Source organism: Aspergillus clavatus, genomic scaffold (assembly GCF_000002715.2).
Source record: "Aspergillus clavatus NRRL 1 1099423829805 genomic scaffold, whole genome shotgun sequence".
NCBI classification, from domain to species: Eukaryota; Fungi; Ascomycota; class Eurotiomycetes; order Eurotiales; family Aspergillaceae; genus Aspergillus; species Aspergillus clavatus.
This window is the reverse complement of record NW_001517094.1, coordinates 3,338,638-3,352,625: the sequence shown is the minus strand read 5'-3', so window position 1 is coordinate 3,352,625 and position 13,988 is coordinate 3,338,638. Positions and strand designations below refer to the sequence as shown.

General features: G+C 50.6%; 6 protein-coding genes across 6 annotated transcripts, besides 6 other annotated features; 3 read left to right on the top strand and 3 right to left on the bottom strand.

Moving 5' to 3' along the window:
• Positions 1-112: 112 nt before the first annotated feature.
• ACLA_029210 (peptidylprolyl isomerase) lies at positions 113-735 on the bottom strand (the record flags this gene model as incomplete). The annotated part of the gene is made up of 3 exons (XM_001269618.1): positions 113-267; positions 323-425; positions 613-735. The coding sequence occupies 3 exons, from the start codon at positions 733-735 to the stop codon at positions 113-115; spliced, it is 381 nt and encodes a 126-aa protein (XP_001269619.1).
• Positions 547-583: a microsatellite.
• Positions 548-572: a microsatellite.
• Positions 736-1,298: 563 nt separating the features above from the next.
• Positions 1,299-2,217, top strand: ACLA_029200 (uncharacterized protein; the record flags this gene model as incomplete). The annotated part of the gene is made up of 2 exons (XM_001269617.1): positions 1,299-1,403; positions 1,588-2,217. The coding sequence occupies 2 exons, from the start codon at positions 1,299-1,301 to the stop codon at positions 2,215-2,217; spliced, it is 735 nt and encodes a 244-aa protein (XP_001269618.1).
• Positions 2,218-2,265: 48 nt separating this feature from the next.
• ACLA_029190 (putative 3-oxo-5-alpha-steroid 4-dehydrogenase) lies at positions 2,266-3,402 on the bottom strand (the record flags this gene model as incomplete). The annotated part of the gene is made up of 3 exons (XM_001269616.1): positions 2,266-2,666; positions 2,726-3,197; positions 3,304-3,402. The coding sequence occupies 3 exons, from the start codon at positions 3,400-3,402 to the stop codon at positions 2,266-2,268; spliced, it is 972 nt and encodes a 323-aa protein (XP_001269617.1).
• Positions 3,403-5,177: 1,775 nt separating this feature from the next.
• Positions 5,178-5,252: a microsatellite.
• Positions 5,178-5,263: a microsatellite.
• Positions 5,182-5,263: a microsatellite.
• A 440-nt stretch (positions 5,264-5,703) lies between these two features.
• On the top strand, positions 5,704-9,556 carry ACLA_029180 (putative histone deacetylase complex subunit (Hos4); the record flags this gene model as incomplete). The annotated part of the gene is made up of 2 exons (XM_001269615.1): positions 5,704-9,246; positions 9,317-9,556. 2 exons carry the CDS (start codon positions 5,704-5,706, stop codon positions 9,554-9,556), a joined length of 3,783 nt encoding a protein of 1,260 aa, XP_001269616.1.
• A 104-nt stretch (positions 9,557-9,660) lies between these two features.
• Positions 9,661-9,689: a microsatellite.
• Positions 9,690-10,296: 607 nt separating this feature from the next.
• Positions 10,297-10,796, top strand: ACLA_029170 (40S ribosomal protein eS12; the record flags this gene model as incomplete). The annotated part of the gene is made up of 2 exons (XM_001269614.1): positions 10,297-10,606; positions 10,672-10,796. The coding sequence occupies 2 exons, from the start codon at positions 10,297-10,299 to the stop codon at positions 10,794-10,796; spliced, it is 435 nt and encodes a 144-aa protein (XP_001269615.1).
• A 278-nt stretch (positions 10,797-11,074) lies between these two features.
• On the bottom strand, positions 11,075-13,337 carry ACLA_029160 (GID4/VID24 family protein; the record flags this gene model as incomplete). The annotated part of the gene is made up of 5 exons (XM_001269613.1): positions 11,075-11,120; positions 11,209-11,256; positions 11,307-11,493; positions 11,546-13,112; positions 13,314-13,337. The coding sequence occupies 5 exons, from the start codon at positions 13,335-13,337 to the stop codon at positions 11,075-11,077; spliced, it is 1,872 nt and encodes a 623-aa protein (XP_001269614.1).
• Positions 13,338-13,988: the final 651 nt, after the last annotated feature.

The following is a 13,988-nucleotide window of genomic DNA, read 5'->3' as shown; positions in this document are numbered from 1 at the left end:
TATTAGATCTTCGTCTCAACCAAATAGAGATCTGCGCTAGGAGCTTTCCATAGATGATTTCACGGCATTTCTTCGGTCACATAAGCATTTAGACGACCCAGACCCCGTAACACTACTTCCTCCCCTCAACCATGATGATATGATATCCAAACCCGGTCTTCACCTCCACATACTTAGGGCTCGCCGTCGTGCTGGGCTCAAGGTCATACGCCGCCTTTTCAAAGTCACCATTGAGACTCCCACGGACTTTCCAGCCAAGCGAGCCGCCTACAGCTTGTCAGCAAGTTGCGCGCACGAAAAAAAATCAGAGAGGACAGCATACCTTGTCTGGCTTTATCCTCGGAAAACTCCCTGGCCACCTCGTCGAATTTGGCCCCGTTGCGCAGTTTCTCGAGCGCTTCTTCCTTTTTGGAGAATTTCTCGCACTAAGGGTGGTGAATTAGCTTCAACTTGCGATATCTCGAAGGAAGTTGGTACGAGGGTGTGGTTTGCGTCGCGTAGCGGATACATATAAATATATGTATATATCGCACACTGATACACATAGATGACGATGACGATGACGATGACGACGATGATGATGCTTTTGTTCTTACGGAGTTGAGTACATACAAGAATATGTCTGACATTAATCGAAGTAGCGGGCTTCAACCCCTTTCCCCCCTTCCCCGAGTCGCCTGCTTCCTTCGCCTTGCCTTTCTTGTCGCCGCCTTTGGCGTTGTTCTTGGGTGCCATGCTGGGGGCGTGGTGTTTGATATGTTGACGGAGCAGGAAAGATAATCGGTGAGGAGTGGCCAGTCAGACTTGTCAGAAACTCTAAGCAACAGGGAAAATAGATCTAGATGAAACTGGACGGCTAGCGATTAGCGATTTATGTCTGGAGATGTGTCTTCAAGGGAGGAAGATCTCTGATAGGACTTTCAAGCTTCAGAGATCTAAGAATGATGCTGGAGTTGGTGGGGGGTGGGTGTGGTGGGGTGGCCTAAGGCAGACATTGCTTTGGACTACGGGAGAGGCGCAGACATGCTAAGGTACGGAGTACTCGGTCACCTTTTCAGGACAGGACAACAGAGCACTCCTAGGTTGTGATCTGAGCAGGCTTAGATTTGGAACTGTGAGTTGCAGGTTAAATTGCTTTTGTTTTCCTTTAAATGCCCCGATTTATCTGGGGACGGGCTTGGGCCATTCGCATCCGAATCCGACGCTCTGTGTTGTTGGACATCATCCCCTTTGAAGTCATTGAACCGACGCTACTATACAGCTTCGAAGGTGGAAGTACTGTAGAAAACCTCCCAACAATGGAGTTCAATCTTGAGGCAGCCCGAATCACTTCCTTGCCTGAAGATGCATTTTATATTGCAGACTTCATTACCGAAGATGAGGAGGAGTTGTTATTGCACAAGGTATGACACTGGCACTAAGATAGCCTGTGTAGCCCAACGGAGCTACCCTTCACCACATATCACGGTGGCATGGTCTTTCGAAACAAGATGGTCGGATGTGATATGTCAAAGTCACTGATATTCAATATCTGCAAGACGCAGTGTCCCACTCCCATCATGTACGAGACAACGCTAACTCCACAAGATAACCACCGCCCCTCTTCCTCGGTGGACACAGCTCTCCCATCGGCGTTTGCAGACATGGCCCTCCGCTCTGACTAAATCGAACACACTCATCGCCTCTCCCTTGCCTTCATGGCTTGTCTCACCCATCATCGCGCCTCGATTCGATTCACTTGGTATCTTTACTGATGCGCCGCATGGTTCTCCCAACCATGTCTTGATCAATGAGTACCGTCCAGGACAAGGGATCATGCCACATGAGGACGGGGCAACATACTACCCGCTCGTAGCGACTGTGAGTCTGGGCGCATCGATCGTACTGGATCTGTACTCGAAAGACCAATCAAGTAGCGAAGCGAATGGTGATGGTGCGGCAGGGGTGCGGCAACCTCAGTATCGGATTATGCAAGAGAGACGTAGTTTGCTGGTTACGAGGAGAAAAATCTACACGGATTTCTTGCATGGGATCGCGGACGTTAACAGCGATGAGGGCCTATCGCCTGACATGATATCCAACTGGGATTTGCTGCGCGAGAAGGATCGGTATCAGTGCGGCCGGTATGACCGGGGGACTCGCATCAGCTTAACGTATCGAGATGTGCTCAAAGTCTCCAAGCTAGGGAACACGATGAAATTCCTTGGCGCACAGTGATTTCACAGCTGAGTGTGAAGAATCCGCCCGCGTATATCCAGGCTCATCTTAGAAAACTCCAGGAACCATGTTCCATTTTCCCTTCACAGCCTCGGGCCCGAACTTTTGCTTATACCATTGCTTGCTGATAGCAGCGGTTACGCCCAGATTCACGATGACGAACGCGAAGCACGACAAAAGGGTCTTGTTGACCCATTCGCCCTGCGGTGCCGCCAACAGAGCCAATGACAAGTATATCGCACATTCAGCCGTGTAGTGGGGACATACAATTGCACGAAACATCGGATGGGTCGGAAGAGTATACTTCTTGAGAGAGAAGAGATAGTGATGACAGTCGTGCTGAATCCCCGAGGCAAACAAGAAAATTGGAAGACAGAGGAAGGTGCGCAGCGTAGGGATAGTGGCTATTTGAACGTCGTCGAGGCTCAACTTGTGAATCATGAGCGTACCTAGATAGTCCAGAACCATTAGACTTGCCAATCATCAAACCCGGCCGACTCGCGCGTACCTGTCCCCTCAATCCAAATGGCAGTTGTGGCCATGAGGTAAAAAGCGAGGCCTAAAAGCCAATGAACAAACCACATCCGAGAAGAAGACGGCTTCGCAAAGATGCGGCTTTCATGCAACCGCCGAACCCCCTGAACGAACATCAATACCCAGCATAGAAAGAGCTGATTGATATTCATTGACTTCTCCAGATGCTCCGGACCGACCCTCGCTGCAATGGCCTGGAAGACAGCACCTCGCGAAACCAACTGCGCCGCCCAAAAGAGCGAAGAGAGCACGGCGGCGACATAGAAGTGGAGGAAATAGCTGTGCGGGACTCGCAGAGAGGCAAGGTAGTCAAGAGCGAGTGTGACGAGTGATGTATCCGAAGCCTTGCGCGCAAGGGACTCCGATTTAATCGGGGGTGAGGTTGCACGAGCGCCGTAGGTGACGAAGCGGGAGCGAAGTGTATCTGGCAGGCTGACCGACAGGATCTGGGGGGAGGGTTCGATATGAATTTAGTCCTATCATGGCAAAAATATTGTTTTGATGGACGGATCGCCGTCCAAAGCATCACTGTGAATATCGAGATGTTCGTACCAAGCAGGTTGCGAAGATGAAGAAAGCTCGAAGAGCATCAACGGCATCCATGTGTGTAATGGAGAGTGTTGTGTCCACGAGCTTGGTGATGAGATCCATTGCGATGGACTCGAACCAGGCGTAGCTGGATACTATCTGACTTTTGTCAATGTCAGAAGCTGAAGAAATTCAAATCAGATTGAGATTCTTGAACGACCAGATGATCGTTGTCAGAAGCACATGCATGTTTGTATGCAATAGTTATTAGTTTTGTTATGATGGATATTGAGAATGACCAAGTGTAATACATCCGGTATCAACTACGTACTGGCTTGGCCTATTTGAGACCTCACACCACGCCAAGCTACGGACACACTCCTGCTGGCCTCAGGCTCAACTTCAGCCAGGATCGATCGGAAGAGCGGGATAGGTGTCTCAGTGAAAACTCGATTGTGACTTGCGAGATAATATCTATCAGTATATCAAGCACCTAGGGTAGATAGATCATCTAATGATATGTTCTAGTCCGATTGGATCTTATCTCTCGAACCACAAGCTGTCCACCACCACCACAATAACAACAACAACAACATGAGGATAATGATGATGACACCTAGTCTGTACACTTTTCCTTGTTTGAACTGTCGGGTGTATCATCAGATTTCGCCCCTCTCTTTTTTGCAAACCTGGCAACAGTTAAAACTTACTGGGAAGGGGCAAAGGTGGGGCGATAAGCTGAGGGATTAGGCCCGGTAATTGGCCGAGAGAAAGCAGATCACTTGCCAAGTGGGACGCTAGCGGCTTTGGTTGAGGCAAACTAGGCCGGAAGCAGTAAATTCTTCTGCTACCTCCGCAACTATTGGTTTGACTGGAGCCCCAGTTGATGCCTGGTGTGGTCGACTGCCTGGTACGCATTTTCTTACGAAGTACGAGAGTTCGAACAAAAAAAAAAAAAAAGGTGACATTTGGGTGGGTGGAACCCACTTTTCCATCCCCTGGTCTGTTTGCTTCAAGAATCACGAATTTCTTGAATCTTGAAATATAAGCATCGTGACAGAGAGCTCTGTATGGATGCTTCCATAATTCGATTTGAAAAATAACGTTATCAGCAGCCCCATGGAAGACATGGAAGCAAACTATAATGTACGGAGTAGATACCTATCTACATACTGAGGCAAGACCTGATGATCGATGATTACAGAATATTACGCCTGCATAACGGACCTCTCGTGACTCACCAACCAAGTTCCAGTCTCCCAAACTATCTATCTACCTACCTTACCTAGGTAGTAGCCGAGGCGGCCTTCTGGTCGGTGGCCAAATAATAGTACAGAGTACTGTAATAGGAATACCTCGATACTCAAGTCCGTACAGTACCCAATGTAGGCTCCGTTTATTCTTGGAGCGCCTCCTCAGTAGTATCTCGTAGGTTGCCAGTAGTACCTACTGCTACCTAGTAGTACCTCCCTAGTGAGCGGCCGAGATAGTTGGTGTGTGTCTGTACTCTGTAGGCGTTATTGACGAATTGCTCCCAGAATGCCCTCAGGTCTCCAGACTCAATACTGCAAAAAGACAGCCGAATCCAGCATAGGACCACTAATGAGTTAATTACTATTCATCTATCTACTGACAAGATACGATACTACTAACTGTCTACGACTCCCACTATCATCAGACTAGTTCATCTAGTCTGGAGTCCCGCAATGTCTGGAGAGTGCGAGACTTGAGACTTGACTGAGGGATGCTCTTTTTCCCACACACTACGGAGTACTCACTAACTAATCCAACCAACCAACTAAACGTGACTAACCACCGAAAGCCCGCTGTTTCAACTTCCTTCGTTTCCCTCTCTCACTCGACCTTTCTCTCTTCCTTTTCAATCTCCACCATTTCTTCTCCTCTCTCTCCTCTCTCTCCTCTCTCTCCTCTCTCTCCTCTCTCTCCTCTCTCTCCTCTCTCTTTCTCTCTCTTTCTCTTCTCTTTAATCTTCCCTCTTCCTATTTCTCCTATCCGCTTTTCCCTCATTCTCTTAGAATATTATCTCTCCCATAATAACAATACTTCTTCCATCTTTTCCTCCCTTCCATCACAAAGGTTACCCTTTATTTTATTCCGCGCCATCCTCCCAATCTTTCCATCCTCCATCCTCTCCCGCCTCGACTTGCTTCATACTTCCGAACGAACTGCTTCATAACCGACGACTCCGAGACGATCACACGCCACTCCTGATCTACCTCCCGGCCTTGCCCGGTGTTTCAGAGCTTTGTGAAAATTACGACGACAGAAGTCTTCCGTTTTTTAGGCGTGGTTGAGCACCAGCTTCCGCGCACGTTTGCTGGTAGTTTCGACTGCGAGTCAACTCTGTCCGCCACGGCCCCCGAAAATGACGATCAGAACACCCAGACATCGATTAATTCCGCTATGAGTGATGTCGATGCGTTCTCCTCCTTCCCAGCTGCCTTGCACGCCGGACAAAATGCCCCTTCTGTCACGGCGAACCCCCGGTCCGCTCCTGGTCAATTGCCTACCAAGAGATTCTCTTCGCCATCCCATCACAGAGGAGCTGATCGCTATACCAAGGAGGTTGAATCTGCTGCTGGGGAAGGGGATGGACCACCGAGCCCCAAAGCTGACTCGGAGGCAGAAACGATAATCCAGTCGGGTCGTGAATCTCTGTCCCCAGAGAAGAGACGGAAGTATATTCAGCATGAGTTGAAACGGCGCGATCACGGAGATGGCAATATTCATCCAGTGGAAAGCAGTTTACCAGCCCATGAGCCGCAGGTCAGAAAGCGAAAGCGATCGAGCGATGAGTCCTCTGTCGAACGCGACCTTGATGGGTCTCCTGTACTGCAATCTCGAAGGACAAATTCGCCATCCTGTGTGAAAATAGAGAAGCCCGAGGACGCGCATCCTTCACTGAGCAAAATCGACTCCTCTCAGCCTCCTTACCACCGGGAAACCGGGATCAGTCGTGAAAGCTCTCAGATTTCGAGAAAACGTAGCCACAGCGACGGCCTTGATGGTGATAAAGACAGAGCCCGACCCGGTCGTCACTCAGCGGCACCACGCGACAAAGAGCGAAGAGACATAAATGGCATAGCTCTACCTCGTCCGCAGTCCAACGATCGTTCCATTTCCCCTACTCGCTCTATTCACAAGCGAACAGCGTCTGGTCCGCAGCTCGGTGGCACTGATATACAAAAGAAAAGGAAGGCTCCCACTCCTCTCATCTCCGGTTTTCAACGCCAGAGTTCTGAAGACAGACAATCGGTGTCGTCTTCCACCAGTGGCTCTCCTCTGCCAAGCGCCCACCTTCGGAGACTGACTGGTGTTGATGGTGCTTCAGCATCTCCGGCCAGACCGTCAGGCCACAAGAAACAGCGCGATCAGAACGGGAGGACACGCCTGGCAAGAGCCTGCGCTGCCCAGGAGCTGGAAGTAGCGATTGCTAGACACGCAGAACGTCCAGAGGATCTGAACGTGGCCGATAACGCTGGCAATACGCCTCTTCAGATTGCTGCACTCGAGGGCTGTGCGCCTATTGTGAAATTCCTCCTTGAGGCTGGCTGTGACATCGACACCAAAAACATTGACAGAGATACTCCTTTGATCGACGCAGTAGAGAACGGTCATCTGGATGTTGTGAAGCTTTTACTCGAAGCTGGTGCTAACCCGCGCACCGTCAATGCGGAGGGAGATGAGCCATACGATTTGGTACCCTCTGACTCGGAAGACTACACTGAAATTAGGCGTGTCCTCGCGGAGGCCAAGTCCAATCCAAGGCCTAGTCGTCGCTCCGAAGAACGGGCCGGTTCTGGCAACAAGGAAACAAGCTCGAGAAGGGTGTCTGCCACGAGTCCGCGCGAATCTCCCCCAGTGAACGGGCCACGTAGCCCTCCTCTTGGTATCGCTACCAAGCGAAAGAGTGTGCGAAGTGAAGCCACACGGAACGATCTCCTCTGGACAAAAGCCACCCCTGAGAATTTACAAGCATTCGCGGCTAAAGGCGATATTGCTGGAGTTGCTAACATTCTAAACGTGGGACAGAAAGCCGACCCGGAATCGATGATCGCTGCAGCCAAAGGTGGCCATGATGAAGTTTTGTCTCTGCTGTTAGGGATGGGAGACGCAGATCCCGATCCTGAACCGGTACAGGGAGGGAACCAAAAACCTGGTTACAACACCCCAATGCTGGCTGCGATTGGCCGAGGCAATCTTGCTGTCATTCGCCTTCTTCTGGACCAGCCCAAGTTCAATCCAAGTCGCCGGCTTTATCGGGATCGTACCTATTTTGAGTTATCCCGCGATCGGGGAGCCGACAATTGGGAGGAAGAATATGACCTTTTACGGGATGCCTATGATAATTACATTAGGGCCAGACGAGCGCGCAAACAGGATCTTCCTTCGCCTCGACGACCGCGGGACAGAGAAAAGGAAAACAAAAGATTAGCGCGCAGAGAGTCGGCATCACCTGTGGCTTCTTCCAGGAAGGCTATCAGAAGTCCGAGTGCCGGCCATCATCGGGACTCTTCTTCGAAAGATGCTTTGTCTAAAGATAAAAGACGAGACGGCGTGACCTACATGAAGGAAAAGTCTGGAACAAACCTTACGCGCCCCAAGGTATCCCACAAGAACGGCGACCATGTGATGACAGGATCGGATCATGATGGATCTCGCCAAGAGACAGTCCACTCCAAACCTTCAGGAGCGGTTGCCAAAGACGAGGACGCCCCTAGGAGAAGACGTTTGATTCCAGGGCGACCTCCTCAGGATCGTGACCGTAGACGGCCCAGCATACCATCGTCGGATTCTTTGTCAGGGCGTGAGGAAACCGTCAAACCTCGAGTTGATCATCATACTGAAAACCCAAACGTCAAGCATGGGCCTCCCCTCTTGAAACGTGGACGAAGCAGCGCGAGCCCTGAGCGTCCCCATTCCCGGGGTCGTGATTCCGATCATAATTCTCGCGATATGCAAAAGAAGAAACGGCGCGTTCTTTCCGAAGATGGAACACCAAATATAACCAATGGCGGGACGAAGAAGACTCACGAAATCAGCCCTGGGGCTGACTATAAATCGATAGCTCGCCCAAAGAAAGACGAAAGTCGATTGCCAGATCGCGAACGAGACCGGCACGTTGAAATCTCATTGCCCAAAGTGAACGATTCAAAGGCTGTGAAACAAGAGCGAGAGAGACAAGAGACTAGCCACCTGGCCGATATTCCGACAGAAGACGCGAGAAGCGCGCCCAAGGGGCCGAATCCGGATCCAGACGAACTCCGTCGGGCCGAGGCGAGAAGAGCTGAAAGGGAGCGTTTGGTAGAGGAAGAGCGTATTGCTGCTGAAGCTCAAAAGGCTCAACTGGCCAAGGAAGAAGAGGAGCGTGCTGCTCGTCTTGCCAAAGAAATGGCCGAAGAAGAGGAACGTAAGCAGAAAGAGGCCGAGCAAAAGCGGCTCAAGCAAGCCGAGGAAGAACGCCAAAAACAACTCGAGCAAGAACGATTGCGCCTGGAAAAACTCCGACGGGAGAAGGAAGAGCAGGAGCAAAGACGCCGCGAGGCACTGCCTAGCCGACTTCGTCTCGCTGCCCAGCTTGTTGGTTCTCATGACCCCCAGGCAAAGAGCCATACGTGGTTGAAAAAGTTCATGCCTGTGGTCACTGCTCAGACAAAGCAACTCGATCCTTTCTGCGACCTGACTGTTGCAAATGAGAAATGGGTACCGAATTATCTAGTTGCGCCGTTGTTGGCGACCAATGATCTGCAGCTGTCTCAGTATACCAGTTGGGAGAAGCGCCGCGCGACTCCCACTCAGCGGGAGAATCTGTGGCGTGTCACCCGAAGGATGCTGGTCCAAGCCGATGAGACAGAGTTCATGAGTTCGTCCTTGGGGCAAGTGATGCAGAAGGATTGCGAAACACGTCCAAAATACTTTGATATGGAACATGTATTTTGGGTTAGGGTAAGTTATTTTTCATCACAGCATCTCTTATCGGATGTTGTACAAGCCGCTAACATGTCTGGTTATTTAGCTTTCCGACTTCATGGATCTCGTTCCTCACGTTCCGCATCTTCACGGCCTCGATATACAGTTCCTTCGGATGCACATTGACCAGGAACCATCCGAAGCAACACCCGTGTTCTTAGCGCGTCCTAATGGGCATGGACCCGAACCTGCTCCTCTCGATGATGCCAATGGCATCCCTGTTGAGTTGCCAAACCTCACCAACGGATATGGTCACCACGGCCAAGTACATATGTTTAGTGCTTAGTGCTTTTGTTTTTCCTCTCATCATCTTGGCGATCATTGAGCACAGCCTTGGATGTACAGGCGGCTTGTTTCCTTCATTGTATGACTATGATACCTCTTACTGTTGATGTGATGTGTGATGTGATGTGTGATGTCTCAATCGTTCGGGTAGCGGTCTATTGGATAGAGTCAACAGAGTCGATCTATCACTCGTCATTCTACCTATCGTCTTTCAATCGTAAAGGAAGTGTAGCTCATCACCCATGCCTCTATCCACATCGACTCAATGGGAGTGTAGATCACGTGGACGGGGTGGCTTATCTAAGCTACAGGCGGTAGGGCACACGGCAAGACCACAATTTAGAAAATAGCCGAGTGACCTCCACCACGAATTTTCCCGCCCGCACACATTTCGATCCCAGATCAACACTCTCCACGAAACTCTTTGAGGATAATCCGACATTAACGTCAGAAATATCAACAGCCAAAATGGTATGTACCTCTTGGAATTCGATATCCAAACCCCTGTGTACACGGAACATGTTGGAAGCAGCGGACAATGGATCACGCAAGTTTTGAAGATTCATCGACGAACGAACAAGTGCTCCAGAACGGTCTGAAAGCGTGTACCGGTGCACTTCACACAGCGTTATCCAGTCCGAAACCTCCGCCCAACATGTCCTCGTTGCACATCGCAGCTCGCTAGACAAATCAACCAGCAAAGCTAACCACACCTTTCCACAGTCGGACGGAGAAGAGACCATGTCCAACCCCCCCGTTGCCGCTGCCGATGAGGTCGAGGTTAGCGCCGATGCCGGTGCTGGCGGCCAGATGTCCGTCCTCGACGCTCTCAAGGGTGTCCTCCGCATCTCGCTGATCCACGATGGTCTTGCCCGTGGTCTGCGCGAGGCCGCCAAGGCCCTCGACCGCCGCCAGGCCCACATGTGTGTCCTCAACGAGGGCTGCGAGGAGGAGGCTTACAAGAAGCTGGTCATTGCCCTGTGCTCCGAGCACAAGATCCCCCTCATCAAGGTTCCCGATGGAAAGATGCTGGGCGAGTGGGTTGGTCTTTGTATGTTGCCCCCTCCGCATTGGTTGAATGAGGCTAACGGGTGTGTTTTTTTCTTTGTGGTATAGGCCAGCTCGACCGTGAGGGTAACGCTCGCAAGGTCGTCAACTGCTCTTGCGTCGTTGTCAAGGATTGGGGAGAAGAGTCCCAGGAGCGCTCCGTCCTCCTCAACTACTTCCAGACCGAGCAGTAAATTGCTCCATTCCATCCTGCCGCCGCGGATGGGGTGTGAGTTGATTGGTTGCGGAATGTGAAGCGGGGGATGTCTTTTCCACTGTCGACTTGTTCGTCTATGGATCGGAGACCTTCCATCTATCCTATTTTCGTGATCAGTTCACTCTGGCCTCACGTCTTAAATACTCACGCATTCACAATGAAAATATCATTGAAGAAATAAGCTGTTCTGCATGTAGATCACTCAGAAATGGTGAGATTGTAGATATAATTGCTCTAGCCAGTAGTAGCATGATACTATGCACTGCTTACCCCTGATAAACGAGTCAATCCAGAAATGCCCCTGGAAAACCAAGAAGTGTAGTCGAGCGAAATATGTACACCAAAGAAAACAAATGCAAAAAACTCCCAAGCTATGCGATAGCGAATACCTGGTCGACCCAAGTAGTCGCCGAGTGACAGCACTGAAGTTGAAGCAGCTGCTGTATGAACATAGAACCTTTCCAAATATGGAAGACCGCAAGGCTACCTGAAACCGTAAGAAGGACGGATCATCTTTTCCGTCTCCGGCTTCAAAGACAGTTGTTGGTATGGCGAGCTCCCTGGATCATAATAGAGACCTTCAATATGACCTGTGTCCCGACGAAGGGAGATGTAGTAGAATCCAGAAATCGTGAGACCTTGACGAACGTCAGTTGGCGTGATGAAACAGCGTTCTGTCATAAAACGTTAGCCAAGATCAAGGAACGACATGAAGAAAGAACAAACCTTTCCATCTCATCAAGATCCATCGCCTGGATAACTCTTCTGTTATCCATTTCCGACTCACAAGTCTCCTTGTCATTTCGTCATCCGTTAGGTGCTTGAACGGCTGCAGCTCCCGCCAGTAGGTACTATCAGTCTCAGCATCGGCTTTAAAGTTCTTCGTCTCGAGAGTATGCGTGTTGAAGTCAATGATCTCCCCCTCTAAAAAAGTAACAATGTGTGCATCATGAGCTGGCGAGGTTTTGTCAGGAATGTTGTAAGCCTCCATGGTTCCCGAAAGAGTCATGTCTTGGTAATTAATGTTATGGATGGTGACCTTCACGGGCCAATTCTCATCCTTGCCTGTCCCGAGATTGTAGATGCTGTTTGCTAGATAACGCCGACCACTAGTAGTGTAAACACTCACGCGGCCACTCTCACTACCATTTACTATCATCGGTTCACCAGCTGGATGTGAAGTCGGTCCACGGTGCGCTAAAATCGAGCTGGGAGTACATGCGGCCATCTGCGAGCCTGTAAATACCATTCCCGGACGGAGCCACGAACATGGCGGCGGCGGGGGAATTGAGGTTGTATCCAAGATAAAATCGTCCTCGTCCCAGGGGAAGAAATCGAGCTGGACAAATCCGCCTGCGGCAGCCGATGACAAACTCTCTTCGAAAGAAGTGGAGTAACGTAGACGGTCAAGATATCGAATAGTCTCTTTTAAGCGCGGACTGGGGGAATGCTCTAGATGTAACTGCCGGTGGGCGTTGACTCGAGCACGAATGTCACTCGGTGTCAGAAGCCGTTGTGTTTCTCCTCGACTGCTCGGTATAAAGCGATATGCACGAGAAGTCGATGTTGCTCCTCCTCGCTCCCGACTGCCCTCCAAATCCTGACTGGTCTGGTCCCGCTCTAAGAGATAGTTGTGCAGGGTTCGTGTCCTCGAGAAGCGCGGTTGACGCCTCACTGATTGTAGCAAGGTCTCTGCCGTCGTCGCCGTCGCCGCCGTTGCGGCAGTGTCATCCACCGGCTGAGTACTACTCTCTGAAAGCTCGACGCGAGGTACAGGGGGGCTTCGTCCATTTGGATCCTGTCGAATGTGGCGTCTTGAAGTCGCATTGCGATCCGAAGGGGGACCGAACCACGATGAGATGGTGCTGGCATCCTGCAAAGGCCCATAAACCAAGTCGTCCTCGTCTTCGTCATCAGAGCCTGGTGCCCAACCATACAACGAACGTATATTAGAGACGTGACCTTCATAGTTCGGCATATCGGTCGGCCCTTCCCGCTGTCGGCGCACGATAGGGATGCGACGACTGACTTCCACGGACATACGTACACCAGTCGGATCGTCCAGTTCCATCGGATCAGATTCGAATTCGGATAAGACCTGGTGTCGGCGACGGCGTGGGCGACTTGAGGAGGAGGTCCCGTGAGGAGAGCGAACACGAGATCGAAGAAAGCTCACATTATCATCATGAGCGTCATCGGAGGCGGCCGCTGGGAGTGTTGAAACAGGGATAGAAACGACGCTCAAATGCTGAAGGGGCGATGCAGAAATCGATGGAGAATGAACAATATTTCCCTGCTATTTGAAAGAATCCATGAGCTAAAGTACACAGAGACTGGAGCGACGAACAGCAAACTGAAGATTCAGAAGGAGAAGTGGCGGACATCTAATCGTGCCACGTGCGGTACTGTGGAGTTGATCGGTCTCACTTTGGGCAGACAGGACACTTGGAACATCTCCTAGCTGAAGAGATAAAAAGAAAAAAAAGATACTTACTGCAGGTGTATTGGCTGGGGGCATGGTCCTCAGGATAGACTATCTCGGACGTCGATAAAGCCCGCCGTTGAGACACAACTGGCGCAGAGAGGAGAGACGGCGGGGAGACGGAAGACGATAGGAGGTGAGGAAGAGGTGGATGCGAAGGCGTGCGGGGACCGCTTTGGCTTGAGTAATTAAGAAAGACTGGACAGAAAGAGTGAGCACTTTCAGGATATGAATACTAATCCGATGGTGAAAGAAAGGATGGTGGATGATGAGATGGTCGGATGGAAATTGGATGAGGATGAAAGGAAGATGAGCAAGTCTTGTGTCGTTTGCCTTGGTTTTTCCTCTTTGGGAAATCCTCCCAGCCGAGTAGTCTCATCAAACAAACGACCGACAAGCTGGAGATCTGCTAGATCATGAGGCGCAAGATATCAAATCTGCTGTATGACCACAATCGGTTGACTTGCTGGACAATAAACTGCCAACCATGTGGTTGTTTGACGTTGGTGTTTGGGTGGCAAAGGGTATACTAGAGCAACTAGTTACTTGATGCATGGAAGATTCTCACCCTCTTCCACCAGGTCCTTACTGGCGATGATCATTTCGCTGAGAGCTCGAGATCGCATATCTACAATCTCCTTTGATTCAAAAGTGCATGTTTTGATCCTTTTCTGTTGGCGCTCTTGT